We start from the raw sequence: 15,063 nt of genomic DNA, 5'->3' as shown, positions 1-15,063 counted from the left end.
GCAGCTCACAACGACGTGGCACCCTAGCTTCAGGAGATCTTACGATGTCTCCTGGCCCCTGTGGGCACACACATACACATTCATACACATAGACAGACTCATATGCATACATACAAATAAAAAATAAAGGTTAGGGATGTGGGTCAGTGGTAGAGTGTTTATCTAGCGTGATCAAAGTAAGTCCTTGATCATGGTCTGAGTCACAGCACTGCTTTAAACAAGCAAACCAACATTTGGGGGCTGGAGAGCAGGCTCAGTGCCTAAGATCACGGACTGCTCTTTCAGAAGATTGAAATTGGGTTCCCAGATCTCACAGCTGCCTGGAACTACCACTCCAGGAAGTCCTCTTCTAATACATAAACATGTGCACATACATATGTACATATATACATACATACATGTAAGTAAATAATGACTTTTAAAAATAAGTAAAAACTTAGACGGACCTAGTCTACATAACTATAGTATAATCTTCAAAGTCACATTCATCTCTATTACCAATTGAATCTAGGGGTCATGTTCCTTTTTACCAGTTGTGTTTAATTAATTCCATAATTTATTTATTTTAAGACAAGATCTCATATATTGTATGCTGGCCTCAAACTTGCTACATAGCTGAAGATGACTTGAATTTTTTTTTTTTTTTTTTTGAGACAGGGTTTCTCTGTGTAGCCCTGGCTGTCCTAGTACTTACTCTATAGACCAGGCTGGTCTGGAACTCACAGAGATTTGTCTGCTTCTGCCACCTGAGTGCTGGGATTAAAGATAACCTGAACTTTAAAAAAAAATGAGTGTGTGTGTGTGTGTGTGTGTGTGTGTGTGTGTGTGTGTGAACATGGCTCACAAATTCTGATTTTATTCAATAGATTATCTCCCACCCTTTTTTCTTTATATTAGAATTGATTTAAACTTTTAGAAAAATTATACAGGTTTCCCATATTCTATACCCTACACTCTCTTTAATGTTAATGTCTTACATAGCCATAGCAAATTATCAAAACTGGCACGTGATGTGTGTATAGTGGCAGATGCTTATGATCCAACACTCAGATGCTGAGACAGGAGGATCGTAATTTCTGGGCCAGCCTGGGCTACATAGCAAAGTCCTGTCTTGAAACCCAAACAACAAAGCCTGGAAGTTAAGTCAGTGCAGTACTGTTACCAGTCTCCAGGCCTTGCCTGGCCCCGCCAGTTCCCCCACTATTGCCCTTTTCTCTCTGGATTGGTCATTTGAGTGCTCAGGTTCCCCGAGATGGGGCCAGTGTGAGCCTCTCGAGCTGCTCTTCATCTTTTTTACATGCCCCTATCATTTCCTCAATACTCCCTTTTTTTTCTGGCACAATAAAATGCACCAGGCTTATCTTGCGTTCTGAGTCCAGCCCTAGGGTTATGCTTGCAACCAGGCTCCCCATTTCCTCTGTGTGGAGGAACTGCAGATACTAAGCTCTGGTGTGACTGAGCTGGGTGCTGCTGGTGCCACTGCTTGCAGGCACTCAGCTGAGAGAGCTGTGTCTATATAAACATTCATGCATCCACACACGACTTTACACTAAAGCCTGTGGGTTCATGCTAAGACCCCCATTCTAACCTAAGAGCACAGGAGGTCCCATGCTGATAACTGCCTTCTATAACACAACAGTAAAAAGTGTTACATTTACTTGCTCCCTCCATTTGTCCATAGATAGCCCACCTCTCAGTTTCCTTCAACCCCACTGCTCACCCCAGAGCCAAGTGCACAGCCCTGAGAGCACGCGTACTGAGTCTATGTGGGGCTCCTGGGCCATCTCCTCTCAGGGCTGCTGCTACGTTGCTTTCCAGCCTGACTTACTGTTTCTGAATGCTAACTGCAGATCCACCAGCAAATATCATGCTAAGCCCAGCCTGCCATGAAGATTGTTTAATCTCCTCCATTGTTTAATCCTTCTCTGCACTGATACCACTCTGTAACACTCTTCACTCCTTATGCATTCTTAACTTAACCAGCAGAACTCCAACAGTGTGTCATGTGAAGCCTGCAAATGCTCACACAGTACTTGGGGCAAAGTTCAAGCTGCAGAGAAGAGAGAAAGAAACCACATATCTATGATGTTTCTTTCAGCTAGGGAGTCAGGAACAGCAGTATGGCATGTATCTGCATATTGCTCCATAGACCTGAGATCAAAGCGTGGGAGAGTGAACACCTGAAGTCAAGTCAGTGCCAGTCAATCTATGACCTTAGGCAAAGACACTTCAAGTACCAACCTTGGTTTCTTCACCTTTAAAACAATGATAATAACATCTTCAATATAAAAGCTTTTGGGAGGAATAAATGAGATTGTATTTATAACACATCTTATAAGCTAATAGGAGAAAAAGACCAAGAAGAAAAGGGGGCAAAAGTGTGTTGTGCAGCCTTAAAGATACGAGGGGCTGCAGAGTTGTCTGAGCAGTTAAGAGCGCTGGCTACACTCACATGAGGCTTACAGCACTGATAACTCCAATACCAGGAGGTCCAACACCCTCTTCTGGCCTACTCAGGTACTGCATGCACATGTTGTACAGACATACATGCAGGCACACACTCATTCACATAAAATAAATAAAATCTCAAAAAAAAGATAAAGATCTGAAGGGATTTCAGTGCGAATTCAGAGGGGTGTTACTGCCACATTCAAGGTGAGACATTTTTACTTTGCATCTCCACCCTCAAGCAAGTTCTTCCTGTCCTTCACATCTCCCTCACATGTAGTCTGTACTCACCTCTCTTTGTTTATGGATCATGTAGCCCAGGCTGGCCTCACCTTATTATGTAGCAGAGGATGACTTCCCAATCCCTCTGGGTTTACCTCTCACCTCTGGCTGCATGTTTTTGTTCCCTCCCTGAACCTGGTGCAGATTTTCTCTTGCTCTGACTTAGCATTTTGTCACTGTCTTGAAATGTGAATAATCTAAGCATTCAGAGATTCTCAACACTCCACAGCCCCTGAGCAGGGCTTGACCATTTGTAAACTCTTACTTGATTGTACTTGCTTTGGGGTAAAAAAGATTCCCTTGTGGTTCCAGTCCACAGATTCTTGTGCCACAAATGTCTTTCTCCATTAATTCTACATGAAGACCTTGCCAAAATGTCTGGAAGCAGTGATAGCCTTAAGTTAAATTTATTTGTATCTTGCACTTACAGCCCTCGAGCCTTGCCCATGGTGAGTTGTGGTTGGCTTTTAGCTGGACTGGCTCAGCCCTTCATAAGCAGTGAATGCACAGGTTCCCACTGGGGCATCTTCTACTCTTCCTCTGCAAAGCTCATTACCTCATGTCTTGTAGGACATGGATACATGCTGGTGCGGAGTGGAAGAGAACACAGGGAAGCTTCCTTAGCAGGTTTCTTTCTCATCTGCAATAGAGAACAATGTCAAAAGTAACTAGGTGGACAGTCCACAGAATGTAACCTTTAGAGGGTGTGTGTGTGTGTGTGTGTGTGTGTGTGTGTGTGTGTGTGTGTGTGTGTGTGTGTGTAAACAATTTCTCCATGCTGTGTGAGCATGATTAATTGCACTCTTCCTCATCAGGCTGACTCTGAAGTAGGAAGTAGGTGAGGATAGTTACAGTGCTGAAGATAGATGAGTGATCACAGTAAAATTACTACAGAGCCCACCCTGCCTCTGTTGGCACCATCTGTGTGCAGATTAGACTCCCCAGCAGACCGAGTGCATTCTTTCCCTCCATTCCACCTCCTCCTCCACTGCCCCAGCCCTGTCTAGTTCTGCTTCTGTACCACTTTATTCCCGCCCCGAGGAACAAAATGGGGAGGGTGGTCAGCTAAGCATGCTCTGGGAACCGACATGCAGGTTAGCCTGGCACACCAGCCTGCACAGTGGACTGAGGGAGCATGAACAAACACCTGCCCCCCAAGGGAGAGCCAGTAGTGGACACAGAGGAGCAGACCTTCCTGCTCTAAAGCAGCAGCTGCCTCTCCATCAGGTGCTAGCTGGAGTGCTGTCCTCAGTACGATGGAATTACAGCACTGACCAGGGAACAGGCTGTGTTGATTCATGCCCCCACTGTGCACCAGCATAAGAACAGCTAGACACATCACACACTCCGGAAAAGTGTTAACTCAAGTGCCAAAACCAGGTGCTGTGACACATGCATGCCATTCCAGCACTGGGGAGACTGAGGCAGGATGATCACAAGATTAACCCTATCTGGAAAAAACATTAGTAAGAGCCAGGTGTATAGCACACACTATCATCCAGCACTCAGGAGGCTAATACAAAAGGAGAGTCATAACTTCAAAGCCAGCCTGGGCTATAGAGTAGACCCCATCTCAAAACAGATGGACAAGCCAAAATAAATAAATAAATAAATAAATCCCATGTCAGTGGGTGGCTGGTGCTGGAGTTCCAGTTGAGAGAACAGGTATTAGTCTGGGTTGAGCAGTGAGACCTGGGCCTAGGAGGCAAGCAGAAAGGTGCTTTGGTCTGGAGGTGACAGGTGAAGGCCCAGCAATGGGGCCACAGAGGGGACTGGCCTAGGTACCTGGCTGGAGCAGAGGTCTGCCATGCCGGAGAGTTGTGAAGGTCCATGGGAAAGTAGGGCAGGAAGAGTTTGTACAGAATGGGGGTGTGGCCAGACATTTTCCAAGGTCAACTAAAGAGGCCCTTCTCTCCACAGGCAGAGACCTAGCCTGGGTGAAGCAGCCACATCTGGATGTCATAAACTTTGAATAACAAAAGCACTGGAGTAAAATGTCAATTGTTTCCTATTTCTGCTAATCGGTGCTGTGTGTGGTTCTTGCCTTTTTCTTCTTGTTGTATAAATATAGTTTTAAAACACAGCTGGATTCTTGTAGCCTTAGCCAGCAAGTTAAAAAGGTGCCACATGTCAAGAATGGGGTCTCCCATTGTCCACACAGCAGAGCTGTGCAGAGGACAGTGGTTATGGCCCTGCTAGAGTCCAGCCCCTGATGACTCCAGGTGACTGGGACAAAAGCAGAGACAGATCACAGCCACCATCACCACCGTGACCAGGCCTAGAGCTGTTCCCAGTCACTCTTACCCCAAGATATTTTTGTATCTTTGATTCTGGAAGTTAAAAGAAAAAACAAAAAACTGTTCATCTGAAGGAAGGGATTTGGTCTTTAAACAACATCTCTCTATTCACAAACTAAATTTATTAGAACTTACGAGGTTAGCAAGATTTCTCTCTATATGATAAACATGTGAAGTATTAGCCTTTATACCAGTAATCATGTGTAGAATATGAAAGGAAATAATATTATATTAAAAATAAGTAAGTTTTATGAAACAGCTTGGTAAATGCTAAAGTTTCTCACATAGGAAGGACTCTTTCTCGAAAGATTAAAAGCAAGCTCTGAGTTGGACCGCGTTTTTCTCACTTGTGTTAGTTTCTTTTCTTGCCGTTGTGCCAAGGTATTTAGAAGAAACATCTTAGGAAGGAAGGACTTGTTTGGACTCAAGGATTCCAGGGATTTCCAACCATCATGGCAGGCAATGTTTACACCTTGCCGCTACCAGAACCTTCGTACAGGCTGGTGAAAAGCATGAGGCTTGGGTCCAGGCTGCTGGGGTTTGTGTCCTGGTTCCCCAGCTTGTCTTGGACAAGGTGCTTAACTTTTCTGCGCCTGGCTTTTGGAGAAGGGGGTAGTAAAGTAGGTACCTCAGAAGGTTATGTTGAAGACTTCCATGACATGATTATAAAGCGCAGCCTGGACTCTGGGGCCGCCACAAGTGTTTAGGAAATGGTCATCATCGTCAGTGTTTAGGACTATGGTTTGTGGAAAGGGCAGCTGATGGTCAGGTTCTCCACTCAGCTCTGTCCCCAGGTTTGTGACAGAGTTTTAGGTGTTGGCTTTCTCACCTTCTAGAGGACAGCAGTGTGGTGTCTCCCATGGGGCCCTGGGTTTGGACGTGGTGATGAAATGCCTTGGAACCAAGCAGGGTACAAATGTCAGACTTTATTGCTGCCACCTTTTTAGCAGGGAGGTGAGTGGTGACATGGGTAAATGCACCCACTTGTAAGTTTGGGCAGCACCAGGAATCAGCACTTGAGAATTACTTGTGCCCACTGCAGACAGCACCCTTGCCTGATCTCGCCAAGTGAAACAACATCTCTGCTTTTCTAGAAACCTCAGCGAGCTGATAGACCGATTTGTGGCAGACTTCAAAGCCCAGGGCCCACCAAAGCCTAACACTGACGAAGGGGGTGCTGTACTCCCCAGCTGCGCTGACCTCTTTGTCTACTACAAGAAGTGTATGGTGCAGTGCTCACAGCTCAGCACAGGCGAGCCCATGATCGCCCTGACTACCATATTCCAGAAGTACCTCCGAGAATACGCCTGGAAGATCCTCTCCGGCAATCTGCCTAAGTGAGTCCTGTTCTCCTCACTCTCAGCAGGGAAGTAAGACTCTCAACATCCCTAAATATGGAACTCTTTTTTTTTTTTTTTTCTTCCTGAGACAGAATTTCTCTGTGTAGCTTTGGAGCCTGTCCTGGAACTCACTCTGTAGCCCAGGCTGGCCTCGAACTCACAGAGATCCTCCTGCCTCTGCCTCCCAAGTGCTGGGATTAAAGGCGTGCGCCACCACTGCCTGGCAATATGGGAGTCTTTAAAGAAAGCCACTCTGGGGTTATTTACTGAGCTGCTAAGAGAATGTCAAGGAGGAAAACACTCCTTCTGGGCTCCCAAGGGCCTGACGCACTTTAATGACAATGCACAGCTGCCCATGACTGTCAGCAGGCACGGTCCCCATCCACCAGTGTAGGTCACAGTGCATCACTGAGTTGGGCCTGTTATACGTATGTACACAGTGCACATGGGCTCAACACAGGAAAAAAAAAAGGTATTCAGTAGCAGAGGCAATGTTGCTCCAGCCTGTTCAGTGTGTTCATGCCTTGAGTGCCAGATAGACAAGATAATCCCCCCTGGTTATCTTCCACAGCCTCTAGTGCTGTGTGCACAGTCTTATGTTTAAAGATGTGGGTGTACTGGGGCTGAGAAGAAGGCTGAGTGGATAAAGTGTCTCCTGCACAAGCATGAGGAGCTGAGTTCAGGTCCCCAGGACCCACATTAAAAACTGCAATTGGCAACACTCACTTGTAATCCTAAAACTAGGAGGCAGAGACAGAGGACTCCAGGGCCTCACTGGCAGCCAGTCAGGCCAGCTCTGGCAAGCTCCAGGTTTCCTGAGAGATCCTATCTTAAAAACAAGGTACAGAATGATAGAGGAAGACACCCGATGTCCACCTTTGCTATCTGCCTGTGTGGGCACGGGCACACGTGTGCATTGTTAGACTGTCTTTCTCCACGTGTTCACTTATGAGTCCACATGTACTGTCTTAACTGGGAAGGATGGGTGGGGGAGCAGCTTTTGTGCTACAGATGACCTGTGAGTGAGATCTGCACCTCGGGGAATCCCAAGCAAGGCAGTAGGCTGACCAGCCTCCTTGGTGAGAATGGGATCATCCCAGGACTGACTGCTCAGTGGCGCTCTCTTGGCGTTGTCTCTTCCTGTTCCTGTGGGTGAGAGGGTCTAACAGATGACAGTCAAGGTGAGCAGCAAAGAGACCCATTGTATGTCGATTTATTTGTGCTGTAGCCAGCCTTTCCTCCGCTTCCTGCTTTGTCATAAAATGCACAGCTTCAGGAAGCAAATTAGTTTCCTACTACTAATTGCAGCCTGACTAGTTCCTGTTCTTTTCCTCAGGACCAGCAGCAGCAGCGGGGGACTGACCATCAGCAGCCTCCTCAAAGAGAAGGAGGGCTCTGAAGTGGCCAGGTTCACTCTGGAGGAGCTGTGCCTCATCTGCAGCATCCTCAGCACAGCCGAGTACTGTCTGGCCACCACCCAGCAGGTGAGCACCCAGCTGAGCATGCTGCCGCCGCTGCCGCCATCATGGGGCGCTCAGCTAGAGCTGGAGTGGAGCCCAAGAGCTCCACTAAGCTCCACTAAACTGACCTTGGGCAGGCCACTTCACAGGAAAAAGCTCACCGTGGACTCAGAGATGACCCAGCAGCCATCTTACAGCCTCCACCCTCAAGTTATGTAAGCTACCAACCAGGCAGGACCTCTTCAAAGTAGGCCAGTAGCACAGGGTCCCTCAGGAGAAAAGCAGTAATAAATGCCCTCTAGGGTACCAGGCCCAGCCTTTGGTGGGTGAGTCACCCAGTGACTCCATTCTAGCATGTTAATAAGCAAAGTCTATCAAGATTTTGTGCGTCTCCTGACATTTTCTGGCATTCTCTGTCCACCATAACAACCATTGTTTGAGATGTTGACTGTGAAGCAGAAGGGGAAGGAAGGCCTCTGCTGGAGCCCCGGAAGGCAGTTCAGCAACCTAGCTTTGCCGAGGAGGAGCCAGAGTAACTTGCTACTCAGCCCTCCATAGGGTTAGAGGCTCTTTTCCCCATTTGGCCTGTGATCCCCCTGAGGCTAGGAGCAAGAAAGAGCCCTGCTTTTCCTGACGTTGATGCTTATTTCCTAAGCATCTAAGAAGTCAGTCACAAGGAGCAGTTCAGACATGACAGCTTGGACCCCCTATGTGCCAGGGTGCGAACTCAGGAAGTGTCCAGCAGACTCCTTGAGGGTCATCAAGCTGGGCCCAGATGCCGAGACCAAGGCAGTAGCATGCTCTGCTTTGGGGCATGGTCACATGTACATACTTGAAGGCCACTTTGGCCTTGGAGCCAGACACACACACATGCACACACGCACACGCACACGTACACGTACACACAAGTACACGCACACACATGCACACACCCCAGATTCCCTCATGTGGAACATAGATAGGTGTTTAGAGTGAATGAGAAAGACAGGATCTCAGTGTGTAGACCAGGCTGGTCCAGAACTCACAGAGACCCATTTGGCTTTACTTCTGAGTGCTGGGATTAAAGGCATGCGCCACCATGCCAGACTTTTAATACAGAATCTTAAAAGTAAAGCGACCAAAGTAGCATACGAACTAAACACTGCACTTAGGACTCCTTCCAGAACCTGGCCCGCATTCCCAGCTGTGTCTCACTTCTTCTTAAGCACTTTACTTAAGAATAGACCTAATAAAAATCTCTTCCTAAACACACACACACACACACACACACACACACACACACACACCAAACCTACTCCTAATGCCATCACCCTCAAATAAATCACATTAGCAGCTTGAGTTATTTTATAAACAGTTTTGTATGCAGTTATCTTAGTTCACTTTTATATCCTTTTATTGTTAGTGTTAGTGTCTTAACATTCTTCTGTTACTAAATTATCTTTATTATTATTACTATTTATGACTATATAATATTCCATTAAAGGATTAGTGGATATTTAATAACAGCCCTGGTATTTATTTATACTGCTTTAAAGTTTTGCTTACAAAACCATCTTTCTGAATATGGTATCTGAAAAGTTTTATATTGTGTTTCTAGAACAGATTCTTAGGTATTTTAGAAGTGTGAGTAAACCAGAGACCATTTTGATGACTTGTGCAGCCATCGTTTTTAATTTAATGAAAATCATCTTACTGATTATAAAAAGTGTGTATTCTTAGCCACCTATGAGATGTCTGAATGCCATGTTCCTTTAGAAGAAGCAGAGATTCCTGGAGAAATGATTGATTCCAGGCTGAGGGGGTAGGGTGGCTAGGGATACAGCGCAGTTGGTCCAGGTCTTGCCCAGCATGCATGAAACCCTGGGTTTCATCCCTAGCTCCCCATAAACTGGGGATGATGGTGCACACTTGTACTGAAATCCCCATCTTTGGGAGGTGGAAGAGGAGACTCAGAAGTTCAGGGTCTCCCTGAGCTTCAAGAGAGCTTTACCAGACACTTCCTGCACCGGGCGCTGCCTCTGGTTATGGCACAGAGAGGACAGGCATGTTTCTGTCAGGAGACCCAGACTGATGAAAAACAGATAGCAAGCGAACAAGCCAGGGCTCACTCCCATTTTGTGGTAAGTGTGGGAGGAGAAACAAGTGCCAAGAGAGGAGCTGGAAGGACAGGGAAGTGGGGGCCAGGTCAGGAGAGTGAGCCAGGGAAGTATGGAGTGTGAAGGTCCTCAGAGACGAAGACCCCGAAACTGCAATGCTGGAGGCAAGGCTGAAATAGCGAGATGAAGCCAGGAAGGTAGACAGGACCCACGTCACGCTCACAGTGAAACAGCCGAGGCCACGGGGGCATGTGCACACTGTCTCATCCTCCTCATCGGTGTCCATGTAGCCTACCTCCAGGTTTCCAGTAATAAAAACCCCTTCCTATAGAACTTTACAGATACAGCATCTGACCTATTGAGTTCTCCGACTGGCCCCTCACCCCTTTAAACAGCCTGGCACAAAACAGGCTTCCAGAAGTAGTGGCGGAATTAAACGCTGCCTAGAATCCTTGCATAGCTCTGTACATTATTCTCATATTTTATTCTCATAAAAATACATTTCTAAATGTGAAATTGCCAGGTTCAGTTTATATTGCCTTCTAAAAAGGTTACCCTCATCTGTACACCTTTAAGAACACTTTTGTTTTTAAGTTTTTTAGTATGTATGTGTATGTGCCTATGTGATTTGTGTGCACCACATTCATGCAGTGCCCATGGAGGCCAGAAGAGGGTGATAGATCCTGCGAAACTGGAGTTGCAGGTTGTGGTGAGCCACCGTGTAGGTGCCGGGAACCGAACCATCTCTCCCGCCCTCTAGGAGCACTTTAGATTTTAATGACAGAGCATTCATCTCCTTAGAGTGAGTGTGACTGATTTAGAAGTACAGGATTTATCGATTCCTAGGGCACTTTTTAGGTCCTCCCAGATTCTGATCAATTGTATATTTCTCCAAAGCTCAGGAGTATGTGAGTGTTCCTGCCCTAAGTCCTAAGCCCTAAACTGACCAGGTGAAGATGTGTTTCTAATTCACCACTTGAGACATCTGGCACCTTGGCAAGGTAGTGGCTGTAGACACACTGTCAACTGCTCCTGCTGACTTTGCTGTCACTCACATTAAAAGTTCTCAGCACTGGTGAGTGAGGCTGCATTTGATGGGGTGTGCAGAGAGACCAGACGTGTTAGCTTTCACAGGGACGACTAAAGGGAGGAGAGGTTCCTGCAGTCTCACAGTGGGGAGGAGGCCGTGCTCCTGGCTCTGTCTGCATGAGCAGAGGCTCCTTGCATGCTAGTGGCCAGGAAGCAGGGCTTTCCTGTAACTTTGAGAAGCCCTCAGCCAGCTTCTGACGTCTCTGTCTCATAAAGGCCCCGCAGCCTTCAGAACAGCACCGCCACTAGGGACCAGCCACTCAAAGCAGGAGCCTGTGGAGGGCAAACCACAGGAGCCACTGATCCGTCATTGGAAGTAAGCCCAGTGTGGGGCCAAAGGGGCTGGGTTCTAGGCAGCTGATTTTGGCCCTACCACCTGCTGTCTTGGGTGGGCTACTGCAGTCCTCATCTATGAAGTGAGGGTAATGGGACTTCCCTCACATCCGGTGAGAATCAAATGTGGCTCTTGTTGTGTCTGGACCTGTCTGCCTCATCCCTTTTGAGCCTCAATTAGTAGTATGGAACGCCTTTGGGTAACCATTGGACATGCTTCTGCTTTATCCCTTTTCGAACAGCTGGAAGAAAAACTCAAAGAAAAAGTTGATGTCAGTCTGACTGAGCGAATTAATCTCACGGGAGAAATGGACACATTCAGCACGTACGTACCTTCCAGGCCTTGCTCCAGGCCCACCTTTCTTCTTCACAGGCAGTGTGTGCTTTTGTCCCTACAGAATCTAGGCGCTCCCTGGGCTGTCTCCACCAGCCATGAGAAGCAGTGCCCTGTTCTCCCTCCTCTTCCTCCTCCTCATTCTGACTTAAACAAGTGTTTACTACAGATGCTTCCGAGCAGAACTCAAAGGGACGCTAGGGTTGGCAATTATGGGAGTAGCCATGGAAGTTTGGCTCCTAACTGGATAAGACACACCCAAATAAGAACATTACATTAAGAGTCAGCTGTTCCTCCATTGTTAGTGTAAAAACCCAAGATTTCATAAAGAGATGACAAATTTAAATTCTGCACACATGCCGAAACACCTATGGGGACCGTGTCCACCCTGTCCCTCTCTGGAGCAGTGACCATGTCCACCCTGTCCTCTCTGGAGCAGTGACTGTCCACCCTGTCCCTCTCTGGAGCAGTGACTGTCCACCCTGTCCCTCTCTGGAGCAGTGACTGTCCACCCTGTCCCTCTCTGGAGCAGTGACTGTCCACCCTGTCCCTCTCTGGAGCAGTGACCATGTCCACCCTGTCCCTCTCTGGAGCAGTGACTGTCCACCCTGTCCCTCTCTGGAGCAGTGACTGTCCACCCTGTCCCTCTCTGGAGCAGTGACTGTCCACCCTGTCCCTCTCTGGAGCAGTGACTGTCCACCCTGTCCCTCTCTGGAGCAGTGACTGTCCACCCTGTCCCTCTCTGGAGCAGTGACTGTCTACCCTGTCCCTCTCTGGAGCAGTGACTGTCCACCCTGTCCCTCTCTGGAGCAGTGACTGTCCACCACCCTGTCCCTCTCTGGAGCAGTGACTGTCCACCACGCTGTCACTTCTGGAGCAGTGACACAGTTTGTTTCTTTACAGTGTCATCTCCAGCAGCATCCAGCTGCTGGTTCAGGATCTGGATGCAGCCTGTGATCCTGCCCTGATTGCCATGAGCAAGGTAAGGTGTTAGGAGCTGGCCTCCTACCAGAATGACCCACGTGCCTTCCCTCATGTGTTCAGACTCTGCTTAGTGTCAGCTGAGGCACCGGGGCGACCTCCCAGAGTTCCTGCTAGGCTCACTTTACCTGGCTGTTGCTGGCCTTTTGCCAGGTGGGGGTTGGGGTGAGTCCTCAGGAGATGGGTTCTTGGGCCAACATCTAGCTCCTGCTGGACCCTGCCTGTTCTTGCCGGATGAGCAGTTTGGTGAGCTCTACACCTGTGACTCCCGACTCTTTGCTCAGTCTTGCCCACTGAGAGGTTCCGGTTCTTCCTGAGCTTTGGTGATTAGGTCATTTGATCACATAGTGGACTCTGGTTCTAATGTACCCTCAGCCGCCTATGACCCCTTTGACACTCATCATGTGCTGCTATTTGGGGTTTTATATGCCTGCCTTTTCTTCCCCAAAGAGTGTAAATTCCTGAGGAATGTGTGGTGACTCTTGCATATAATCTCAGGATTTAGAAGGCTGAGGCAAGAGGATTTCAAGTTCAAGGCTGCCTGCACTACACAGGAAGACCCTGTCTCAAAAAAGAACAAGAGTATTCCTTATAGCTCTAGACCATATTGAAGACTTCATATTTATTGATTAAGTAGAAAGTAGGCAATTCTTTGTTGATTTTGAAGCCCAACAAGCCTCGTAGAGCAAGGGATAACAAACCATAGCCTGCAGCCAACTGTGGCCCACCACTTGTTCTGGAAGTCTTAGTGCAACATGGCCATGTTCATTCACTTATGTACCATCAATGGCTGGTCTGTGCTGAAACTAGACATTAGTGGTCATAACAGAGACCTTAGAGCACACAAAGCAAAACCATTGACTAGCTGACCCTGTCCAGAAAAAGCTTGCCAACACCTATCTCGTCATGGAGTCTTGGAAGACTCACTTGTCTGGGGGAAACTAGGCAGAATTTATGACAGAGGGCAGTGGGAGGAACCTGGACCCTGGGATCAGACAGACCTACATTTTCTAGTTTTTCTTTTGAGAGTACTGCACAGATGACTAAATCTGTGCAGCCCCATCTCCTCTGTGTGAAATGCATTTGGCTGGCCTCCTCCCAGAGCGGTGAGAGTGGACAGTGGTGAGTGCCTGGTGGTGCCAGTCAAGTGCTCAGAGAGCCTTGGCTCCTCCCTCTTGACAAGAGGAATGCCATGCCTCAGGAAGGACGCATTTGGTTTCATAGTAGATTATAACTATTTAACAAAAATAGAATTAAAACCAAAACTTTGGCTTTGGGGTTTTAAGGAGTGAAGTAGGAAGTTGAGAAGCAGCTGATGTTCCAGAACTCCTGTTCTCAAGGCCAACCCTGTGCCCAGCCGGGATCCCCAGCCACACACTGTAAGCAGGCAGCTGGAGGCTAGTCTGTTCTCTTAAAGAAGGGGACTGTGAGGATTCGTTTCCTGGGCTCCAGCTAGTCCCTCACTGCTGGCAAACATTCTGCGCATCCTGAGTTTGATCCATTCCAGCTGCCATCTCCTGAACCGCCACACACCACAGCCCGGAACGCAGCTGCCAAAAGATTTTCACACTGACCAAAGGAAGAGTGGAATCTCTTTTTTTCTCAGTAAAATAACACATGGAATGGGTTTAACACTCCAGGTGTTGCTTATATGAACTGTCAGTTCATTAGGCAGACTTCCCTCAAGTTCCCCTTCCTCACCATCCACTTCTCCCCAGATGCACACCATCAAATATCAACCACACCTCCAGAGTCTTGTGTTTATATCACAGGAAAACCATAGGTTTGGGAGCATAGCAGTTGGAAGGCCATTCCTTTTTGTCTGAGTCTTCTGGAGTTCTAGCAAAATGAGATCCATGTGACTAAAGTAACCATGGCAGTGGTCACGGACTGACTCCACATGCGCCCCCTGTTAGTGTCTGCGTCCTGTTTCGTGGGGTTTCCTCAAACCTCTGTGATGGTGATTATGTCTGTCTCTGGTTCCATCACTGCTGCTGGTTGACTAGTCCAGCTTGAACTCTGCCTAGCACACGGCTGGGAAAGGCATATAGACATTGTCTGCAGGTGCTGCATCCCGTGGGTGGAGGCAGGAGATGGGAGCAGAATGCAGAGAACTGGTGGGAGTGACAGGAAGTCGGGAGCATAGGAGAAAAGCAGAATCCAACAGTCGGCATGTGAGAAGCCAACAGGGGTAGGACATGGTCCAGTTTTCTTGAAGGAATTTGTGATGGGAAGGCTGTTCCAAACAGGCCTGCAGTAGAAACCAAAGATTTTTAAGTTAGCAAAGTCATTTTTTGTTAAAATTACCAATCTCATTCACTTAGGAAGTTACAGAGTATTCTGGACTCAGACAAGGCTGTCTTCAAGTTCATGCTGTGCTGGGAGAAAACTCAAAATAACCAG

The 15,063-nt window shown here is 47.6% G+C and overlaps 1 protein-coding gene across 4 annotated transcripts in view; it reads left to right on the top strand.

Moving 5' to 3' along the window:
- Nucleotides 1-15,063, top strand: part of Vps53 (VPS53 subunit of GARP complex) — a 151,400-nt gene that overhangs the window by 100,022 nt on the left and 36,315 nt on the right. For all 4 annotated transcript variants that reach the window (XR_005090317.1, XM_028866779.2, XM_037200743.1 and 1 more), the window contains exons 14-17: nt 6,122-6,364; nt 7,704-7,851; nt 11,588-11,670; nt 12,583-12,661. Coding sequence is in view for 3 of the 4 variants with exons in the window: in XM_028866779.2 (XP_028722612.1) it covers nt 6,122-6,364; nt 7,704-7,851; nt 11,588-11,670; nt 12,583-12,661 (553 nt within the window). In the remaining variant the exon portion in view is untranslated. The remainder of the gene's footprint in view (nt 1-6,121; nt 6,365-7,703; nt 7,852-11,587; nt 11,671-12,582; nt 12,662-15,063) is intronic.

Source organism: Peromyscus leucopus, chromosome 8b (genome assembly GCF_004664715.2).
Source record: "Peromyscus leucopus breed LL Stock chromosome 8b, UCI_PerLeu_2.1, whole genome shotgun sequence".
In the NCBI taxonomy this organism is placed as follows: Eukaryota; Metazoa; Chordata; class Mammalia; order Rodentia; family Cricetidae; genus Peromyscus; species Peromyscus leucopus.
Note: the sequence above shows the minus strand (reverse complement) of the source record. Positions and strands in the feature narration are given on the sequence as shown.